This window comes from Herpailurus yagouaroundi, unplaced genomic scaffold, assembly GCF_014898765.1.
Source record: "Herpailurus yagouaroundi ecotype Mexico unplaced genomic scaffold, PumYag 163, whole genome shotgun sequence".
NCBI classification, from domain to species: domain Eukaryota; kingdom Metazoa; phylum Chordata; class Mammalia; order Carnivora; family Felidae; genus Herpailurus; species Herpailurus yagouaroundi.
In genome coordinates, this window is record NW_024412404.1 from 33,004,488 (window position 1) to 33,026,490 (window position 22,003).

The window sequence follows — 22,003 nt, forward strand, 5'->3', positions numbered from 1 at the left end:
ACTACTATCCAAAAAAAACGTCAACAGTAGGGGGGGTGGTCAGAGAAAGCTGGAGATATGGAGATATGGTATGGCGATTGACTTTTCAACTAATACACTGTTATTATATATAATTGCAAAAGGTCAGTCATCATTTGGTGTTGATCTCTGTTATGGGGTACTGGAAGCAAACATCAGTAGCTCTTCTGGCCCAAAAGAGAAGAATCACAGTGGACAAAACAGAGCATTTGCTTCAAATAAAAAGAAAGAATCATTAATTCTCAGTCAAATTAATGTTTTGCCTAGACAAGGCCACCCTGATCTCTTAAAAGCCCTCAGGTCACAGGAATTTGTGAAAGGTCATTTCATATTAAACGGCAGGGAAAAAACAAAACTCTTGTTAAGTGTAACGTTGCTACTACTGATGGGTGTGTGTCTGTGTATGTGTATATGAGAGAGAGACAGTAATTAAAAATAGAAAAATCATCAACATGGGACTATTCTATTTTACTATGAAGCATTATAGGACTTTCAATAAAAATTAGTTTTTATTATTTTAAACTTTATTAGGAGGATGATATTACATCTATGTCTAATTTTATGGAGACTCTTATTAGCATTTATATTATAGTAAAATTAGTTTTTAGAATACATTTTAATGTTTTCCAGAGAAAAATCTTCCTATTAGTACACAACCATTTTTTAAATAATAGAATTGCCTACTTTATGTTTTTATTGATTTCATAGATCTTTTCACGTTTACTAGAAGCTAAGTATTAGTAGTTTCAAAAACTACCCATTGTTCAAAGACACATTTAATAGTATCTATGTATGTAACTACTCTATATGTCTTATTTTTTCCCAGTTCCTAAGCCATTTTAGAGTCTAAAAATTATAATCTACCCCAGAGGCTACAAGTGCTATCTCCTACCACCACCTTGATCAGAACCTATAATACAAAAATTCATCATAAGAAGACTGACTCAACAGGGAGAGTTTACATTCTGGTTTCAGTTAGCTGCATCAATATTCTCTCTATTATTTTTAGATAATCAAACCTGATTTGGATTCATTGCACCCAAATACTAATATCCATAAGAACTACATGTGATTTACTCATTGTATTCTGAGATGATACTCAAATTTAACAGTAAATAGTCACTGGAAAGTAAGCCTGAAAACCCAACAAGAGTTCAAAATCCCTGCCTAACAAAACATAAGGAAATGGCATATAGAGAGAATCTGTTCAATCTCTGACCAAGGAATATTCAGACATGGGTGTGGTTCCTAAAAAGCTAGAGGTGTTCCCTAGAATAATGAAGCGTTATCAAGAAAACCAAGCAAGCCCAAATTTACTTGATTCTCATTCAACTTCTTTTATTTCCTATGCTATGGTAAAAGAAAAAAAAAAAAAAGCATGTGGTTTACAATCACTACATCAAATAATAGTTTTTATATGTTTCTGGAACTACTGGTGTTCCCACACTTAAAGGGGTGCTTCTTTCTGTAGTTCTCCAGAAGTTGGGTCCTTTTTGGACCCTTTCCATGAGATCTTAGGACTCTTCAGCTTGAAAAGATGAAACCGAAAGGAAGCTCAGTAGTTTTCCAATTATTATCCTCTAACCCACACTGATTACTTCCAATTCAATCTTTCTAAAGATGTAGAAGAAAGAAAGAAAAGAAAGAAAGAAAGAAAGAAAGAAAGAAAGAAAGAAAGAAAGAAAGAAAGAAAGAAAAAAGAAAAAAGGCGTAGGTGATGTTTTATACATGAAGGCATCAAGTATTTGCTGAAAAGCAGAAAACTTTTTGCCTTTCCTGGTATCCTCCCTAATTCTGTTGGCCTCCTTGACTTCAGTGGATCTTTGGATCAACATCATCCACAAAAGATTTTATAAGAAACTGTCATGTTAGACCCATCAGAACCAATTATTTAAATACAATCTAATTGTTTCCCAACTAAATGCAAATTCCTTGTAGCAAAACAACTTATGGCTTCTTTAAGCTACTTTTTTTACCTCTTCAAAAATTAATGTTTAGGGGCGCCTGGGTGGCGCAGTCGGTTAAGCGTCCGACTTCAGCCAGGTCACGATCTCGCGGTCCGTGAGTTCGAGCCCCGCGTCGGGCTCTGGGCTGATGGCTCAGAGCCTGGAGCCCGTTTCCGATTCTGTGTCTCCCTCTCTCTCTGCCCCTCCCCCATTCATGCTCTGTCTCTCTCTGTCCCCAAAAAATAAACGTTAAAAAAAAATTTTTTTAAATTAATGTTTAGATTATAAAATCCAGTATATTTTCATCAGTGAAAAATTAGATAATACAGAAAAATGCAAAAACTAAGATCACCAATTAAAGACAAGCTCTGCCAACATTTTGACTTATAGTCTTCCAGTTTAAGAGGTATATATGTGCAAAAGTTCTTTTCTAAAATTAGAATTATTTTTTATTTTTTTCTTAATATATTTTGCATCCTAAATTTTACAGTTATTATGAGATTTTGAAGAAGAGAGAAAATATATAGCAGCAAAAGAAAAACTGATTCCAAATTCAGATGAGGCCATTTATTTTTTCTTCCTTTTATCCAACAAATACTGCTGTTTAATCAGCTGTGAAAATAGAATCAAGTGTGTGACATCTGGTGATTTTTGTTAATGCAGTCTGGTGCTGCCAGCGTGACATTTTGTCACCTGTCCATGGTCTGCTATTTTTAAATTGTTCTTGTCAGCCAGCTATCTTTTAAGTATAGTGTAAAATATAAGGTTTCGAAAACTGAAAGGCATACTTGGCTTTACGGAGTTAAATGATGCTGTGGAAATCTGAGACTGTCCCACTTTCCCCACTGCACAGGGTCTGATAAATGGGGGTAAGAGGGGATAGAGGGAGAGGCTGGAGAATAGGGTTACACAGGTTTATCTAGACTGTAAAAACCACAGTCTCATACGCTCAAGTCACATTCATATTTAAGAAGCTAGTTATAATAAATGACCTCTACTGTTATTCAAAGTTTCAGAGTCCAACCAACCCATACTTCTATATGTCCCAAATAAAAACTGAAATTTTTATGAATTTCATAATTAATTATGAAAGCCACCTCTTTACTTCTGCAATATGTTATGAGATAAGGAACAACTACTGTATCTTTCTTTAACCATCCCCATTTGCTCTAAAAAGTCAAGTCCTTCAGAGACTTTTACATAATAGAATGTAAGTGCTGCGTTCTAGAAAAGGTTATAAGAAAAATGCATATTCCGCTGGGCTGTATTTTCCACCAGTTTTCTCTATAAAATTGAAGATACATTCCTTCAGGAAAAGAATCCACAAGATGCAATAATGTTATGCAAGAATACAATAAAATAGTGTTTTAAAGCCCTTTTAAGGAAAAATGATAAAAGTTTGGCACTAAAATATTCTAACTATGTTCCAAAGAACTGAGAAACAAAAGCCGTGAGCTTAGACCTGAGGTCAAATCCTAGTTTCTTTTCATACCAGTAGTGGATAATTTTTGGCATGTTATTCATTCCTTTGTGTCTATGTTTCCTCATTTCAGGCTCTACTCTATAAAACAGTTAACATCAGAATTTCTAGAATTTTCTTTTAAAACTCTCAGGTGATTACACTGCTATATAAGAAGGACCACTGGGTAAATTAATGGGAGGTACTAAAAAAAAAAAAAAAAATCACTCAGCTTGTATTTACTGTCCTCCTCTTGAATAGAACCAGAACAATCACTTCTTGCTAACTCAGAATCTATGTCCCAAACAATTTCTGGACGCTGCTAACTTTTATACAAGACAAACTGATATGGGCCAGAGGTAGCACAAAAATAGAACTGGAGCACCAATGCAAGTAAGTAAAGAGACAGCATATTTCTGGAACAAACTAAATGTAATGAAGGTGCACTTTTTCTGAAACAAGGGAACCTCAACATTCCACAAAAGGGGCCAACTTTGTGAAAGGCTGTACAACACTAAATTTAAATTGTGATGAATAAAGAAAAATGCTTTCATAGTACCAAAAAGGGTGGCATTTCTTTCTTCCAAGCTTCTGTCAATTTAAATGTTTTAAAGCACTGTTATCAGGAGATAGCTATTTTTCCCCCAGATTCAGTACACATTTGAAAAGCAAACGCTTCAATATCAGTTTCTCAACTGACACCTGCTCTTTTCATTTTTCAAATTTCAGTTCCATGAATAGTGAGGAAAGAGAAAATTCAAATATATAGAAATGTTTCATCAGGCACTAGAAATGTTTCATCAGGCACTACCCCCAACCCCTGGTTTCAGCTCAGGTCCAACTGAGTCACCCAGGCACCCCTCTTAAGTGTCCAACTCCTGGTGTCAGCTCAGGTCACAATCTCACAGTTTCATGAGTTTGAGCCCTGCTTTGGGCTCTGAGCCAGCAGCATGGAGTCTACTTGGGATTCTCCTTCCCTCTGTCTCTGCATCTTTCCCACTTGCACTCTCTCTCTCAAGTAAATAAAAATAAACTTTTAAAAAATGAACAATAGGAAAAGTCATATATAATATGGGAAGAGACAACAGGTAATTATTACAGTGTTACTCTGTTATAACCAAGGACTGTTTGAGATCTTTAAGAAGCCAAAAAAAAAAAATTGTCTAATTTTTATTTTAACAAGAGTGCTGTGGTCTGATCAACACTACTAAACATATTTCTCAGGCGCTGTGACGAAAGCTCAATTTGACTTTCCCTCTACATTACTTGACATTCTTATCATGGGGGAAGAAGTAGGGACCTTTAAATTTTCCTACAAACATCTTCAAGGCTGACCTAGAAGTATAAATGTGACTGAAAAGCTGTTAAAGCTCTTTACTAAAACACAAGTCTTATTACTTCCTGAACTTCCCATGCTATCATTTCTCCCACTAACCCTTTTCCCCCACTGAAATCAACAGAACAGTTGAATAAGGGGATTTCTTATTGCATACATTTCTAAGATGAAATATCACTGTGAATATAGTTCATCAGGTTCACTTTATTTTTTTTTTTAATGTTTATTTATTTTTGAGAGAGAGAGAGAGTGTGCAAGTGGGGAAGGGTAGGCAGAAAGGGAGACACAGAATCCAAAACAGGCTCCAGGCTCTGAGCTGTCAGCACAGAGCCCAACGCAGGGCTGGAACTCATGAACCGTGAGATCATGACCTGAGCCAAAGTCGGATGCTTAACCGACTGTTGCCACCCAGGTGCTCCTCATCAGGTTCACTTTAAATACATCATGAAGTACTTTATTTTTCATGAATGTGATATCCTGTTTTATTATATTTTGCTCACATTATTTAGATACACAATTTTGGAAAGCCAACACAACTTAAGAGAATTATTTTTCTTTCTCCTTTAGGTGGTTTTTGATAATGACAAAATGTTTATCCTTCAATAATTACTATGGCAAATTATCTGTGTATGGCAAATACAAAATTTCGACAACTTGCATTTAAAAGCTTTTAACATAGAGCTGCAGTCTAGCTAGAAGGAAGTAAATATTGTAGGAATATAAGGTTTAATTCATTATCTAGGCTAGGCAGTAGGCACACCACTACCACTGCCAGCAAAAAAAAAATCATAGTTTCTAGTGTCAAGAACTTTATCTGACCTTCATAGCCACTCCATGAAGTAGGTACTTTATTTCAATGATGAGGAAACTAAGGCTTTGAAGAGGCTAACTAATTTATCTAAATCAATAGCCAACTAGAGGCAGAGCCAGGATTCAAATCCAGGTTTGAATGACTACAAAGTCAGAAAGGCTGAGTTGAAATTTAATCTCCTATGAAGAGAATATAAAATGCCTCGAAGAATGTTAATAAAAATAAATAATCTTTTTTTTTTTAAATAAATAATCTTTACTATCTCTAGGTAGTAAGTCTCAGATTATTTTTTCACTTTCCTTTTTGTCTTTTTATGTACTATCTGAATTTCCTCTAATGAGTAAGGAAGTATTTTTTTCCCCGGAAGAAAACTGAGCTCCAGCAAAAACAAGCATACAAAAAAACCTAAATATGATTCTGTAACTTGAGTTTTGAGACCCTCAAAAAAGTGTTCCCACGTTCAAGTGGGAGAAGAATATATTAAAGGCAGGAGAAAAACAGGATGGAATAGAGGGAAGTATTTCTGGACAGACTCATAGAGAAGCCATATGGTAAGTCCCCTAGCCTACTACCTTTCTCTTAAAGTTCCATTCACCTACACGTTTACATCTTTTGACCCAGAGATCTTCTCTATGCATTTACCTTAAAGAAAAACTAGGTGCAAGAACTCATTCATGGCAGCATTACCTATTACGGAGAAAAAGCTGGAAACAACCCAAGTGTTCAAAGTGAAGGCCTATTTAATAAATTATAAAGACCAGATAAAAATAGGGATACAGAAAATATCCAAAAATATGGATGCAGAAATATAAGGATACACTATCACAATGTTTACTTTTTTCAGTTACATTTTTATTATAATTTTCTCCATTTTTAAAGTAAAAAATTATTTAAAATCTTTCCTTTAAAATGCCAGCATCATAATTATGTTATTAGAAGTAATAAGAATCAAATACACGGTGCCATAAATTAGGTCGAAAAGTCTCCCGGCTGGAAAAGGGAAGCAGGAAGCCTCAACACGCTAACCAGAGGACAATGACATGGTGAAGCAATTGACCATGGGAAGCAGTCCATTCACAGGAAATCAAGGTGGGTGGTATAATGAACAGAAAAGTTGCAAGCATATTGAAGCTATAAAAAAGTACATATTATGAGCCTTCCAACTTATTAGGACATATTATAAGTACAATACAGAAGACTTTCACAGATGAAACCTCATATTTCCAAGTGTGGCAGAGAAATATATGTAGAGGGAACTGGATATGCATTAAAAAAGGGGCACTTGGGTGGCTCAGTCGGTTGGGCGTCCAACTTAAGCTCAGGTCATGATCTCACAGCTTGTGAGTTCGAGCCCCACATTGGGTTCTGTGCTGACAGCTCAGAGCCTGGAGCCTGCTTTGGATTCTGTGTCTCCCTCTCTCTCTGCTCCTCCCCCATTCATGCTCTGTCTCTCTCCAAAATAAACAAATGTCAAAAAAAAAAAAGTTTTTTTTAAAGGGGCCACCAAAACTGGAATAAATATACATTATCCTGTAGCGAAGGACCTTCCTTACACTTTGCCAGTGCTGCTCTCAACAGCGCAGGATACCTCCGATGTAAACAACATTCACAAAATTCTGGAAAATTATTTTACAGACTATATTGTAAGATCCTTTCATAATCTTTTATTGCTGGAAGAATTCAGACCAAGATAAAACAGGTATGCATAAAGAACAAGGGCTGAATATTTTAGAATAATTAGGAGAAGCTTATAGCTGTTCATGGTAGAGAAGGAAGACAAATGTAGCCTTAGAAGACACTAAAAACACAAAATAGTCTGTGAATATCATTAGGGGTTTTTTTTTAACACCATTCTCACTTCTAAGTGAAACAGGCTTTAAATTACCATATACCTAATCTTTCAACTGAGGAAAGACGTGGTAACAGTGACTAAATATAACAATGAATAAATGAGAGGGTTTTTTTTTTCTACTTCTGAAGTAGAATATAGCTTTTAAAATACAGCTTTTCTCAAAATGCTTTGTTTTCTTCATAGCCTGTTAACTACCTTCTTTTCACTGGAAATTGAGGAAAGCAGCAGAAAATCATGAGTATGACAAGAAAATGATGAAATGGATTTCTGAGGTGGCTTGAGGAAATGATGATCAGGTGGCCATAGTCAGTCACACCCTATATAAAAAAGCCTGGAGAGAACCAGAGGAGATCAAATTCTTCACAGCTCCGGAGAACATAAGGGTTCTTAAAAGATGGGCATCCTTGTAGCCAACTCTTCCCAGTTTTCAGATATTTTGGCTCTAAATCCAAGTGTAGTGGATATTTCCACAGGAAATTTCCATTACAGTATTGTAAAATATCACAGGGCCCCTAAAAAGCCCTATAGCACATAAAAAGAACTATCTGTAATTATGAATGTGACATCAACTGCTAACCTGAATTTACAGGGGCTCTAAAAATAGGAAGTCCTAATATGGCTGACCTTGGGACTTTCTGCCTTATATTTAACCCAAAACATTTACACACTTTAAGACATTTTCCTTCTGTTTTAGTCTTAAGACTGTGCAAAGAATCACTGGCTGGCTCTTAAGTCTGTGTCATGATCCTTGCTACACTAGGAAAGTGATTATATTTTAACAAAATGGAACTCTTTCCTATGAAGTTTTCTGAAGTAGTCTTTGGAGACTGATTTACTAAGTTTCATATTTCCTTGCAGTATACTTTGACTTAAATGAATTATCCAGGTTCAGCTAAAGGATTCCAAATGCACAAAGTCCAGAAAACTTGCCTTCTGGTCTCATGCTACCCAACACATGCTTCTGCCAGACATTATGATTAAAGCAGTCAACCTTGATTATTGTAGGTAGCTGAACCCAGCTTAAAAAAACAAACAAAACAAAAAACAAAAAACAAAAAAACTTTAAACACATTCCACAGTGCTTTACAGAAGCAAACAAAAACAAACGGGAAAAAAAAATCACAATTATTAAAAAGCTGATTTTTGTTTAAAACACCAAGCAAGGAATGGACATATGAATATTCCTAACCTGCAAAATGATTCCTCCACATTATATCAGCGAAACTCATTGGTGGGCCACTGGGAGGGTAGTGTTTACCTTTCAGAGGCTCATGATCAGTCCTTATCATATCCATTAAGGAGTTCTCCAACGAGTGCAAGTTAAAAGTGTCATAGGGCCTACTCCGGTCCTAAAAATAAAAACACAGAACAAGACAATAAATAAAATTAATACTACATCATTTGCTTCTTGCCATGGATTAATAACATGAATAAAAGTTCCAGATCTAATAACACACATTCTTTTCATTAAGAATGATGATTTGCCATTCCTCAGCACTGTGTAAGTTTAACACAAGTTTCTGTAATTGCATTCTTTCTTCCCCATATTCTTGAATGTATATGTCCCACTACTTCAGACTTTCTCTCAAATGAACTAAAAGAGTAAATTCCAAACAAAGAGCCCAGTGAATTGGCTTTGCCCTCGGCCCTTCACTTCGGCCTCCACTGTCAAACAGACATTCTATTCAAATGAATACAGAATTTTTTTATCTAGAGTAAGTCCATAATTAAAAACTTTTAGTCTACAAACAATCGCTTTTCTGAAAATTCAAAAGGTGGCTGTAGTTTTGATGTAATTTTATTGGGTATCTTTAATAATTACTACTGATAAGTTCTATACATTGGATACACTCTCTAAAATTTAAAATGTGTCCAAAGTACCACTAAAATTACCTTTTATTTATTTATTAATTTTTTTTTCCAATGTTTTTATTTATTTTTGGGACAGAGAGAGACAGAGCATGAACGGGCGAGGGGCAGAGAGAGAGGGAGACACAGAATCGGAAACAGGCTCCAGGCTCTGAGCCATCAGCCCAGAGCCCGACGCGGGGCTCGAACTCACGGACCGCGAGATCGTGACCTGGCTGAAGTCGGACGCTTAACCGACTGCGCCACCCAGGCGCCCCTAAAATTACCTTTTAAAATGCACTCACCTGAAAAAAACTTTAACTCTAGGTAGTGTTTTCATGATACTAGAGTCAAAAACATTTTGAAAACCGTGAGCTAACACTAACTGAAGAAAAAATCATTGTTCCACCACATTTCAATCAAGCCCATGGGAGACCATCATATACAAATTATTTTTTAGTAGTCTGAGCTAAAAGGAAGTGCAACTCATAGCCTAACTTAACATTATAGATTTAACTGGCTTTTAAGAAAAGCAAAACAAACACATACTTCAACAACCACACCAAATCAAACTATTGCAATGACAGATTATTTTCAGGGTCCTGAACAGCTGATCCAGCAGGCACATGATCATTTATCGTCTCCAATGAACAGAATAAATGAATGTCAGGTAAAAACCTCAACTTCAATGACCATTTTCTAGCTTAAGTGTTAACTCTTGAGAAGCTGTTTTCCTTCTGGCTTCTGGAAAGCATAGCAGTGTATCTATCTACTTAGGGAGGCAGAAAGGAAAGTGGCATTTACTCAGCACTGAGCATAAAGGAAAAATCAGAGGGGTATTAAATGAATGCGGTATGGGGCGCCTGGGTGGCGCAGTCGGTTAAGCGTCCGACTTCAGCCAGGTCACGATCTCGAGGTCTGTGGGTTCGAGCCCCGCGTCGGGCTCTGGGCTGATGGCTCAGAGCCTGGAGCCTGTTTCTGATTCTGTGTCTCCCTCTCTCTCTGCCCCTCCCCCGTTCATGCTCTGTCTCTCTCTGTCCCAAAAATTAAAAAAATAAAAATAAAAAAAAATAATAAATGAATGCGGTATGTATATATGCAGGTGCTAAGAAAAGCCCTGAACTGAGAACTAGGAGGCAAGAGTACTAGAATAACTACTATCAACTGGGGACTTTGGGGTACATCATGATCTACCTCTCCAGTCTGTGCCTGAAATTCCTTCCTTTATACAAATGTGAAGACTGAACTTAGAGTATGTCTAATATCTCTTATAACACTATGTATATATTTTTAACTCAGAGATGAGGAGTAGGGGTGGAGGGTACAGATGTTTTCAAATGCCAGAGACAGAAATTCCATTTTTACAAACCTTTTTTTCCCCCCAAATGGAACCACCTTGCTCATTTTATTTTAGAGAGAGAATGCATAAGCAGGAGAGAGAGGCGGGGAGAGAGAGAGAGAGAGAGAGAGAGAATATCCCACGCTCAGTGCAGAGCCCAACACAGGGCCCCATTCCACGACCCTGGGATCATGACCTGAATTGAAATCAAGAGTCGGACACTCAACCAACTGAGCCACCCAGGCGCCCCATTTTTGCAATCCTTTAATGCACAAGTCAAGGGCCAAGTCCTGTACTAGGCCCTGGTGACTCAGAGGTGAATGCTGCAACCTAGTCCCTATGGGCAAGTAACTAGTAGAAAGAGAGAGACACAACCCATTAAAATTAGAGAATTACAGGTGTTTTGACAGGAGAATGTGTACAGTACAACAGACACTAAAAACACTAAAAAACAACAGACATTTAAAAAAAAAATTTTTTTTTAAATCACATTCTGTAAAGTCCTAGGTGTTCTGAATCTAGACCTGCCATCTGATCAGGTATGAGGCTTGTCTTAGTTATCCTTAACGGTCTTCAGTATTCTCATTGGTAAAATGGGATCTTACCTGTGAGGATTAGGTTGAATTTACATATTTATTTTTCTCACACTGTGTTTGCTGAAAGGCAAGCACTCAACTTTTCTTAGTTTACTGCCACTGGCCCCCCCCCCCCCGCTACCTTCACCTCATTTTTTTCTTTTTAACACTCATCAACTGTCTACTGTTGGATAAGAAAGAGACGTGGAATATTTTCTTTGGCTCTCCATTTTGCTCTTTATATAATTCAAGAAGGTCTTGTCTTTTACCTTTAAGGTCTTCCTGCAGATCATTTGTTTTCCTCTGGGTTCAAGTTATCAGTGGAAACTCCAATTACTTAGGGAGTAAAGCTGAATTTCCAGAAATGCAGGCTTATCTGTCTCCATAAGAGGTACCATATTCTTTGTCCAGAGAAAAAGCCACAGGTGAAAAAAAGAAGTGTGCTGATGAGAAGCCAAAATGACAACCTATTTCTGGCACTGACAATCCTGGAATGGAGGTCCGGGAGCCTTCTAACATATTTTCAGGGTCCTGAAACTTCTAACTAGAGTCCTGCAGACATGGGGCTGTTTCAAAAAAGGCTGATAAGCGGGGCACCTGGGTGGCTCAGTCCGTTAAACAGTCGACTTTGGCTCAGGTCATGATCTCACAGTTCGTGAGTTCGAGCCCCGCGTCGGGCTCTGTGCTGACAGCTCAGAGCCTGGAGCCTGCTTCGGATTCTGTGTCTCCCTCTCTCTCTGTCCCTTCCCTGCTCATGCTCTGTCTCTCTCTGTCTCAAAAATAAATAAACATTAAAAATAAAATAAAATAAACATTAAAAAAAATTTTTTTTAAAGGCTGATAACATGAAGGGACTATTAAAAATGACTGTTTGAAGGCATTCAAGAATTTTTCCAGCCAGGACAGTTTATTTTTTTCATTTAACTCTTGATATAACCCGTCAAGATAGATAACAACATACACATTTTACACATGAGGAAGGTGAGCTTCAGAGAAGATTCCAGCCTAGATCTGACCTCAAAGCCAATACCTACATCTGTCAGAAGAACTTGATCTAATCCATACAGGACAGTAAATGAAAACTCTATAGAAGCACTGCATTGCAGTTAACTACCAATGAAATGACCTTCTTGGCAAGATGGTAGTGAATTCCCATCAGAAGACAATATCGGATATTAGATGACTATCTGTCAGGAAAATTGGAGGGGGGTGTTTTGGTGGGGACCTATGCCTCTGAAATGGTTCTCAAACTTGTCAGATTGTCAAAAATCACATGTAGAAGGGTTAAAATGCAGGTTCCTGGGCTCCAGCTAAAACCAACTTAATCACAATTTGAAAAGAAATAAATGTCCTAGGAGACTCTTTTCACTGGCTATATTTGAGAGCCACTGGACTGGATGATTCTTTAAGGTACACCCTTTCACCTGCATCTGATCGGTAAAATGGGACAGTAAAGTGAGGGAGGGACTGGAAGGATAGCAGCAGGAAACAAACAAGCCTGGCCACTTTGCCAAGGGTTAGCTTTGCAGTCTTCCAATGGATTGTGGGTTAGGACAGCAATTGGTGGTCTGAAATCAGACATCAGATTTTCTAATTCTGGCTCTGCCATGGGCTGCCATGTCATTCTGAACAAGTTTCTAAGCCTTGGTTATCTTCATCTATAAAATAATGATGATTTTTCCCTTTGGTTTTTTTTTTTTTTTTTTTTTTAGTACCTAATGACAATGTACAGCAAGGCATCTGTATAGTGGTGGCTACTGGAATATTAGGGAGAACACAAAGAGACTTCTAGGATGCCACCTTAGAGTACTGGGACATATATTTAAAAACCAAGAGGCTCTCTAGTGCTCAACACATGAAAACATGATATGCAAAATGCAGGACAGAATTTGCACAGGCTTTGTTCACTGAAGTGAACAAACTTCAGTGCTGAGACTTATTTTCTCATTAAAATTTATATAGCTATGCCTCATTGATTTATATTTGCAGCATTCTATTCATCCTCTTTGTTTTATAAGTAAACATTACTAAAAACAACTGATTAACCAGGAAGCCTACAAGAAACGGAACAAAAAGGATAGAAAAGCTATAAAATTTGCAGCAAAATTCAAACAGAAATACATAGAGAAAACTAGACCATAATTTATCATTCAACAAGAGTTACAAGTGACAACTAACCTTTAAAATATTTTTAATAAGCTTTGTTTCCCTATAGAGGGAAAATAAGGAAAATATCTTTTTTTCATTTGTTTTTAATAAGCAAACACACCGGGAAGTATTAGAACATTACATTTATAAATGATGCATCCCATTATTGACTCCTTTTCTTTGAAGATAACCAATGGCAAATGTTATCACTTAGTTGTACATGGAGGTAGCACACTCCCATTGTACAGTTCACTACCCCTGCTTTTATTCTTCCCTCAACTTGACTTAATATTAGTAAATCTATCAAGTACTTAATATGTGCCTGCCACTATCCTAAGCATGCTACATGCAATCTCTCATAACTCTATGAGGTAGGTAACTTTTACCTCCCTTTTTGTAAGTTAAGCAATTAAATCTTGGTGAGATTAAGTAACTGGCCCAATATTACAGAGCAGTAAGCAACAGAGCCAAGGTTCCAATCCACTCAAATCTAGACTGTGCTCTTAAGGACTCTCACTCTACTGCCTCCCTGACTTCCTCCTACTCCCTCAACCTTTAATCCTTTTCACAAATACCCCCCTCAACCTAATCCTAACACAATCAGAGAGAGGCCTCTTTGACTATCACCCTGCTACATAGGCAACCTAATATAATCCTCATCCGCCCTTAGTCAATTAACTCTTGTTCAAAGGACAGTTAAATTCAAGAAGTAGCTTGATCTACACTCCAGCAGAGCCACAGGCCCACCTCTATCAGTCCTATCCCACTCACCTGACTTTTTCTTGAGAGAAAAATCTAGGACCCTTTTCTACCCTTTCTGGCTTATCCCCCAGACATATCCTCTCCTAGAGATACAAGGTAGAAGGCTGCAAGGACCCAAGAACATCTGAGAAAAAAAGCAGCTCTGGAACCAAATGATAAAATTAATCATTATGCCTACTATGTGCCAGGAACTGGGCCAACTGCTTTAGAGCCATGATCTTAATCTTCAGCACAACCCTATAGGGCCAGCATTATCTCCGTCTCACAGAGGAGAGAGCTAAGTTCACAAAGGTTATATAACTGCTCAAAGTCACAAAGCTGGACAGAAATCAGGATGTGAACCCAGGTCTATGACTTTCAAGTCCAGGCCAGTAATGTTCCAATGTTTCTCCACTGATCAGTTGCTTTGTGTTCCATGAACAATGGGGACTTGGCTAGCAAAAAAAGGGACACAGACAGGATCAAAAAGCAAAAGGTGGTTAGATGTTTGAATGGGCTAGGAAAGAATAAATGGGGTCGTGCAATAATATAGAAAAACAAGAGGAGGCATTCCTGAAGGAAGGCTTTTACATTTATCGTATGGTTTCAACATATGTATGGATAAAACATTTCAAAGTTAAATACATTCAACACATAAGGGATTAACCCACAAAATTAGCCATTTCTGAATTTCCATCCTACTGCTCTTATTTTCTAATGAATTTATATTATTTGAAACTACCTCAGGTCTCTATCTACACTATAAACACTGTTTAATGGTAATTAATATGTTTTACCTATTTTAAATGAGTATTTAATCACATAACTAACACATAAACACATTCTTCCTGAACACACAGAAACAAAAGACCATTACATTAAAAGCTAGTCTCCAATCCTGCCTTCTTGCACTCTTCAGATGACTATGTACATTTGGCATGTATTCTTTGAGATGTTTAAAAATATATTCACACACACACACACACACACACACACACACACACACACACCCATAGAAAAATGTTTTATGTTATTTCTTCCCCTAAACATACAAGTATGCCTACTGTTCTACAATTGCTTTCTTGGACCAGTATTGTGCTTCTGAGGTAGGCCTCTTTTATATATATATGGGATATATATATTCTTGTCTCTCACCAACCCAACCATATACACATCCTTCCTACAAAGTAAATGCTCAGTTTTCTCAAATTTTCTGTTCTGGTCCTTTAAGCGCATCCCTTCCATGCTTGGTCTACTTTGGCAAAATGGTTTTCTGACCTCCAGTTTCTAGGAAAGATACTAACAATGAAACATAAGAATCTATGGAGCTTATAAATCCTGAGTAAAAACCAAAGAGCCAATACGTCCAAAAGTTCAACATGCAGTTATTTCAAGCATAGAATCTGCTTAAGAGTATCATAAAGAATAGACAGGACATTTAATAATGAATACTAGACAGGGCAGCAAGCAATTAGATGAACAATAATATAAAACTTCTATGTATCACAAAATAGAAGTCTAGAAATTTATAGTTCTAAACTAATTACTGCCATTATTTGTCAGAACCTATTAAAAACATGAGGTTCCTATATCAAATTGAACTTTTACTATTGAGCAGCTTGACATACATTTGCCCTAAGATTAAAACCTTTCCCAAATAAAGGAAAACCTGTCACTCATATGAGGGAAAGGGAAAAACAATAACTTTTCAAATGCAGATTTTTATCCCATACTCAGTGAGTACCAAGTCTTTCAGTCCCCACAGACAAAATAATAGCCCTCTGGAAAGCATGACTATAGATTCTTCTTGTCACTCAATAGCAAGTAAACAATGCTCCTTGTATCTAACCTAATGTCCTTACAAAGCTGAGCCTTCTCCTTCTTTATCCTAAGAGAAATAACTGATCAGCACCTGCTATGAATTTTAATATTCTTTAAGATTATTGTTAAATCCAGTCTTCCACATAAGAATTCTCCAGACCCCTCAATATAGCCTGGGATACAATTAGGGTATACAAAGAAATTATGACTTCCTCATCTTTTTCTTCTTGAGGTTGACTAATTCCAGTTTAACCTTTTTCTATTAGGTTATATTTTTCCTTGTTGTTAACAGCAAACTAACCAAGAACTAACCAAGGTTCTTTAAAAAAAAAAAAGGGGGGGGGGCAAGTTAAAAAAAGCAAGAGGATAGTTCCACTCAACAACCAGAGGAGCATGACAACCTGAAGCACGATCAGCAATTTTCACCCAGCCTCTTCCAGCTCCCTGCCATCCCCAATCTTCCTTCAAAGCTCTTCTCACTGGTGTGCCACATACATTCAGATAAGCAGCCCAGTTTATCAGACACTGGAAAACATGACTTTGGGATCACCTTATTCGCTTGAAATAACTTACATATGAAGGCCAGATCTAGCTGGACAAATGGTGAAGAGGTACACTGGACAAAAAGTACAAATGCCTACTGCTATGACCTCTGACTATGGTAAACAGTTCAGAGCTATGTATATACACACTTAAAAAAAATAGGAGCAGATGTACAGGTTAGCAGTGTGTTGGGTAAAAGGCAGAAAGGCAGACCTAGGGAGGATACAGAAAGGGAGAGAAATAAATACAATGGTCAAAAGAGCAGGCTTCAAGGAACTACAAAAGTTAAAGTTGCCCCTTTCCTTGATTATTGTGTATATATGACTAGCTGGTATTACCCCAAATCACTAGGTTGTGAGTCAGCAGAATATCATCCCAAGCAGTTTATTAGGCATTAGTTTATAAGGCATGATAATGTAGGGGGAGTTTGACTTTTGCAACCAAAACCTATCTTAGAACATAGGCAAAAGTACACGTAGCTCCTTGGGGCACTTGGGTGGCTCAGTCAGTTAAGAATCAGACTCTTGGTTTCAGCTCAGGTCATGATCTCACAGTTGGTGAGTGCAAGCCCCACATCAGGCTCTGAGCTGGTAGCGCAGATCCCTGCTTGGGACTTCCTGTCTCCCTCTCTCTCTGCCCCTTCCCTGATCGTGCTCTGTCTCTCTCTCTCAGAATAAATAAACATGAAAAAAAAATTTTTTTAAGTGCATGTAGCTCCTCATATTGTTTTCTTTTTACTAATCATAAATGTCAAAACCTTTCCACGGTATAGTTGAGACTCTCCTTCTCTGCCCCAATATTTTAACTCCAGGTAATTAGCACTAACTCTGTATTGTTATTACTTCTTTACATGCCTATCAACAAATTGTAAATTCTATGGGAGCAGAGACATATCTTACATTCCCATCACCTAGCAGAGGGCACATCACAGTCATACAGTAAATGCTTGTTTTGCACTTAAATCATCCTTCTGAAGGTTTCAAATTACATGTTTTTTTTTTCATGTAAAACTAACAAAGAACTGCACACCTATTAGAATGGCTAAAAAGCCAAGAAAACCCCTGACAATTCCAAATGTTGACTAGGACACAGAACACCAGAACTCTCATAAATTACTGGTGGGAATGCAAAATGGTACAGCCACTTGAGAAAAACAATTTAGTAGTTACTTAAAAAGTTAAATCTGGGGTGCCTGGGTGGCGCAGTCGGTTAAGCGTCCGACTTCAGCCTGGTCACGATCTCGCGGTCCGTGAGTTCAAGCCCCGCGTCAGGCTCTGGGCTGATGGCTCGGAGCCTGGAGCCTGTTTCCGATTCTGTGTCTCCCTCTCTCTCTGCCCCTCCCCCGTTCACACTCTGTCTCTCTCTGTCCCAAAAATAAATAAACGTTGAAAAAAAAGAAAATTTTAAAAAGTTAAATCTTACCCTAAATCATACAACCTAGCAACCCTACTCCTAAGTATGTACCCAAGATAAATAAAAACACATGTCCATACAAAAACTGTATATAAATGTTTATAACTTTATTTTTTTTAATATGAAATTTATTGTCAGACTGGTTTTCATACAACACCCAGTGCTCATCCCAACAGGTGCTCTCCTCAATGCCCATCACCCACTTTCCCCTCCTTCCCACCCCCCATCAACCCTCAGTTTATTCTCAGTTTTTAAGAGTCTCTTATGGTTTGGCTCTCTCCCTAACTTGTTTTTGCCCCTTCTCCTCCCCCACGGTCTTCTGTTAAGTTTCTCAGGATCCACATAAGAGTGAAAACATATGGTATCTGTCTTTCTCTGTATGACTTATTTCACTTAGCATCACACTCTCCAGTTCCATCCACATTGCTACAAAAGGTCAGATTTCATTCTTTCTCATTGCTAAGTAGCATTCCATATAACAACTTGATAAAGTAACTTTATTCATAATTTCCCTAAACTGGAAACTACCCAAATGCCCATCAACTGGTAAACTGATAAACAAATTTTGCTACATCCACATAATGAAATATTATTCAGCAATAAAAAGAAACAAAGTATTGATATGTGCTGTAACATGGATAAGACTTGAAAACACTATAAGGGAAAGAAGCCATTCACAAAGGATCACATGTTGAATAATTTCCAATTATATGAAATATCCACAAGAGGCACATTAGCCATAGAGACAGAAAGTGGAGTGGTCATTGACTAGGGCTGGGGTAGTCGAGGGAATTGACTGCTACTGGTTATGGGGTTTCCCTTTTGGGGGCAATGAAAACATTTTAGAATTAGAGAGTGATTAGTGACATAATCTTTGTAAATATACTAAAAACCATGTTATTTAAATAAAAATTTAAAAGGTCAATGAACTTTATGGTATGTTAATTATATCTTAATACCTTTTTTTTTTTAAGTTTTTCTAATGCTTTAATAAGAACGATGATACCACCTGAAAATCATCTATTTTAGGTATAGGTCATAAGATATAACAACCTTCCTCAGCTATGAATGGAGGAAGGCAAAGTTTTGACTATAGCTGTTCCATTCAGGAGCCACAACAGGACTCAGGCAATAAAACCTAAACCAGACAGTAGTAAAGCTCAAAAGGCCAACTATTGCCAAATAACTAATGCCATCCATTGTTACAATGTGTGTCATTTACACTTCTAAGGATGTCTTTAAAGCTCCTGCAGAGACCTACAAGCAGTTAATGACATTACCCACAAACAGCATCTTCTCATGTCTCCCACTGTTTCTGAATTTTTTATATTTCAGAGATTCCAGTCTTAGAATGATGTGCTGTGTCTTCAGAGACCCAGCTCATCCCATTTGTAACCAGGGCACATTTTAAGAAGGATATGCTCCAGTATCTACCTAGAACTATTATTAGGCCATAAAAGATACCTACATTTATAAACACCAAAGGAGGCCCTGCTCCCATTCATTTCAATGGTCCTTTGATTTGAATCCACAAATACCAAAGTCTGCCCACTCTGCTGCTGTTCATTTCAATTGCTGTCTGACTTGAGTGGATAAATGGGGAGTTACACAGCAGAAATTTACAGATTCACTGGCATCTGACAGGGGCCACGATGTGAAACTTCTGCTGTGGTCCCGGTTATCTTCCATGGTCCCTGTATTTAAAACCTGAGCAGCAAAACACAGCTGCTTTTATGCAAACAGTCCTATGGCAATGAAAGCAATAAAGGAACAACTGTGCCAATTTGATCTAGCAGCTAAGGTTCTTCCCCCTTTCAGAAACCAAGGTGATGCCATGCCCAGTGCAAACACAGATTAAGAGTGATGGACTTCTTCACTGTCACTCCCCTGCCACGACTGGAGAGGTCACCAATGTACATGTGTGTTTATTTTTAAGCAGGGAACTTGGTAAATACCAAAAAAATTCACTCCGAGTTGATGAACTGGGACCAGAAGAGGAGAAGCACATTAGTTTTTCTCATTTTCGAACGCTTTTCTTCTAATGGAAGAAGGGAAAACAAACAAAAGCCTACATCTCAAGTTTACTGTACAATTCTGATTCCAGATAGGAACAGTAATAAAAACAGAGTAAGTAACCAAATATAATAGGATAGTATGGTCAAAAGCCCAAACTGCCTTAACCATTTTTAAAGCTTCATTATTTCTGAATTTGAGCAGGCTTACACCCTTAGCCTCCTTTATGCCCAACCCGTCTCTGATAGAAGATAATGCTGGTTTCTAAAAATATCAATCTGCCTCCACCAATGTGCCTCTAGGGAGGGAGAAACGGGTGTGTATACTGCTTTTCATAACAAGCCTCGTATAATTTGTCATAGCTACCATATAATGGATGATTAATATGTGCCAAAACCTGTGCTGAGTACTTTACTTAGATTACTTTATTTGGGGCACCTGGGTGGCTCAGTCGGTTAAGTGTCCAACTCTTGGTTTCGGCTCAGGTCATGATCTCAAGATTCATGGGTTCAAGCCCCACATTGGGCTCTGTGCTGACAGTGCATGGAGCCTGCTTGGTATTCTGTCTCCCTATCTCTCTCAAAATAAATAAAGTTTAAAAAATTATTTTAAAAATTAATCTTTACAACTGTGCTAAAAGGTAGATATTACAATCTCTATTTTACAGATGAGGAAACTAATTATTAAATTCAGTCCTTCATACAAATCAGGTGCCCTTGAAGAAGACTACACACAAATTATTTGTTATGTAAGCATTCCAGGAAGAAAAGAACATTTATAAATCCTTAACCTAATCTTCAATTTAAAGGTTATCACATTTAAGGGGCGCCTGGGTGGCGCAGTCGGTTAAGCGTCCGACTTCAGCCAGGTCACGATCTCGCGGTCCGTGAGTTCAAGCCCCGCGTCAGGCTCTGGGCTGATGGCTCGGAGCCTGGAGCCTGTTTCCGATTCTGTGTCTCCCTCTCTCTGCCCCTCCCCCATTCATGCTCTGTCTCTCTCTGTCCCCAAAAAATAAATAAACGTTGAAAAAAAAATTTTTTTTTTAAAAAATAAATAAAGGTTATCACATTTAAGATGAACATACTAAAGCATCTAAATGAAAAGCATCTACATTTATTAAAATATTTGGTATTTAGAAGATTAAAAAAATTCACTTTAAAATAAAGTCTGTATAATTCTAGTAATGCTACTTTAAGGTACTTTAGAGATCTTAACATAAAATGCAACAATTTAGATTAAGGGAAGTTCAGTCAGAATTTCCAAAATGTCCACAACACAGAATGTTTTTTAGAAGAACAGCTTTCTTTATTACTTTCAAATGTTAATGCTAACAAAATTTTGCTGTGGGTGCTGAGGGCTGTTTTTACTCTTTCTTCACTTATTCCACATAGATTTATTGGGAACTTTAATGTGCCAAGCATTAAAGATTAAAAAATTAATGGGGCGCCTGGGTGGCGCAGTCGGTTAAGCGTCCGACTTCAGCCAGGTCACGATCTCGCGGTCCGGGAGTTCGAGCCCCGCGTCGGGCTCTGGGCTGATGGCTCAGAGCCTGGAGCCTGTTTCCGATTCTGTGTCTCCCTCTCTCTCTGCCCCTCCCCCGTTCATGCTCTGTCTCTCTCTGTCCCAAAAATAAATAAACGTTGGAAAAAAAAAAAATAATAAGAGAGGCATAGTCTCTGTCCACAAGAAGCCAACTACCATCTAATGAGGTAAATGCAATGACAGAGCTATGTGCTTGGAATTATGGGAGCACAAACGATGGAGAGATTGAAAAGGAGAGGCACAGTGACTTGCACAGACATCTGAGCCCAACTTCTCAAGGAATTTGGAAGGACCCAAGAAGAAATTCTCCAGAAGATATATAGGTTATATACAGGCTACAAATAGGTAACATCTGTTTGTAAATACATGGACATTAAGGATGTCGTTTACTAAATAAAACCTTTCTACAGGAGAGTATCAGGTTAACTTACGTGTGAATAAGCACAATTTCAGAATAATATTCCACCACCACAGAGTCCAACTTTATCTTTTTTTAAGTTTTTAACATTTATTTATTTTTAAGAAAGAGAGAGACAGAGTGTGAGTGAGAGGAGGGCAAAGAGAGAGGAAGACACAGAATCTGAAGCTGGCTCCAGAC

The 22,003-nt window shown here is 37.7% G+C and overlaps 1 protein-coding gene across 11 annotated transcripts in view; it reads right to left on the minus strand.

Moving 5' to 3' along the window:
• CPEB3 (cytoplasmic polyadenylation element binding protein 3) overlaps positions 1 to 22,003 on the minus strand; it is a 197,432-nt gene that overhangs the window by 117,074 nt on the left and 58,355 nt on the right. For 9 of the 11 annotated variants that reach the window (XM_040485860.1, XM_040485851.1, XM_040485855.1 and 6 more), the window contains one exon: positions 8,612 to 8,771. In XM_040485860.1, coding sequence (XP_040341794.1) covers positions 8,612 to 8,771 — 160 coding nt within the window. The remainder of the gene's footprint in view (positions 1 to 8,611; positions 8,772 to 22,003) is intronic. The other 2 variants (XM_040485853.1, XM_040485854.1) reach the window with 1 other exon arrangement.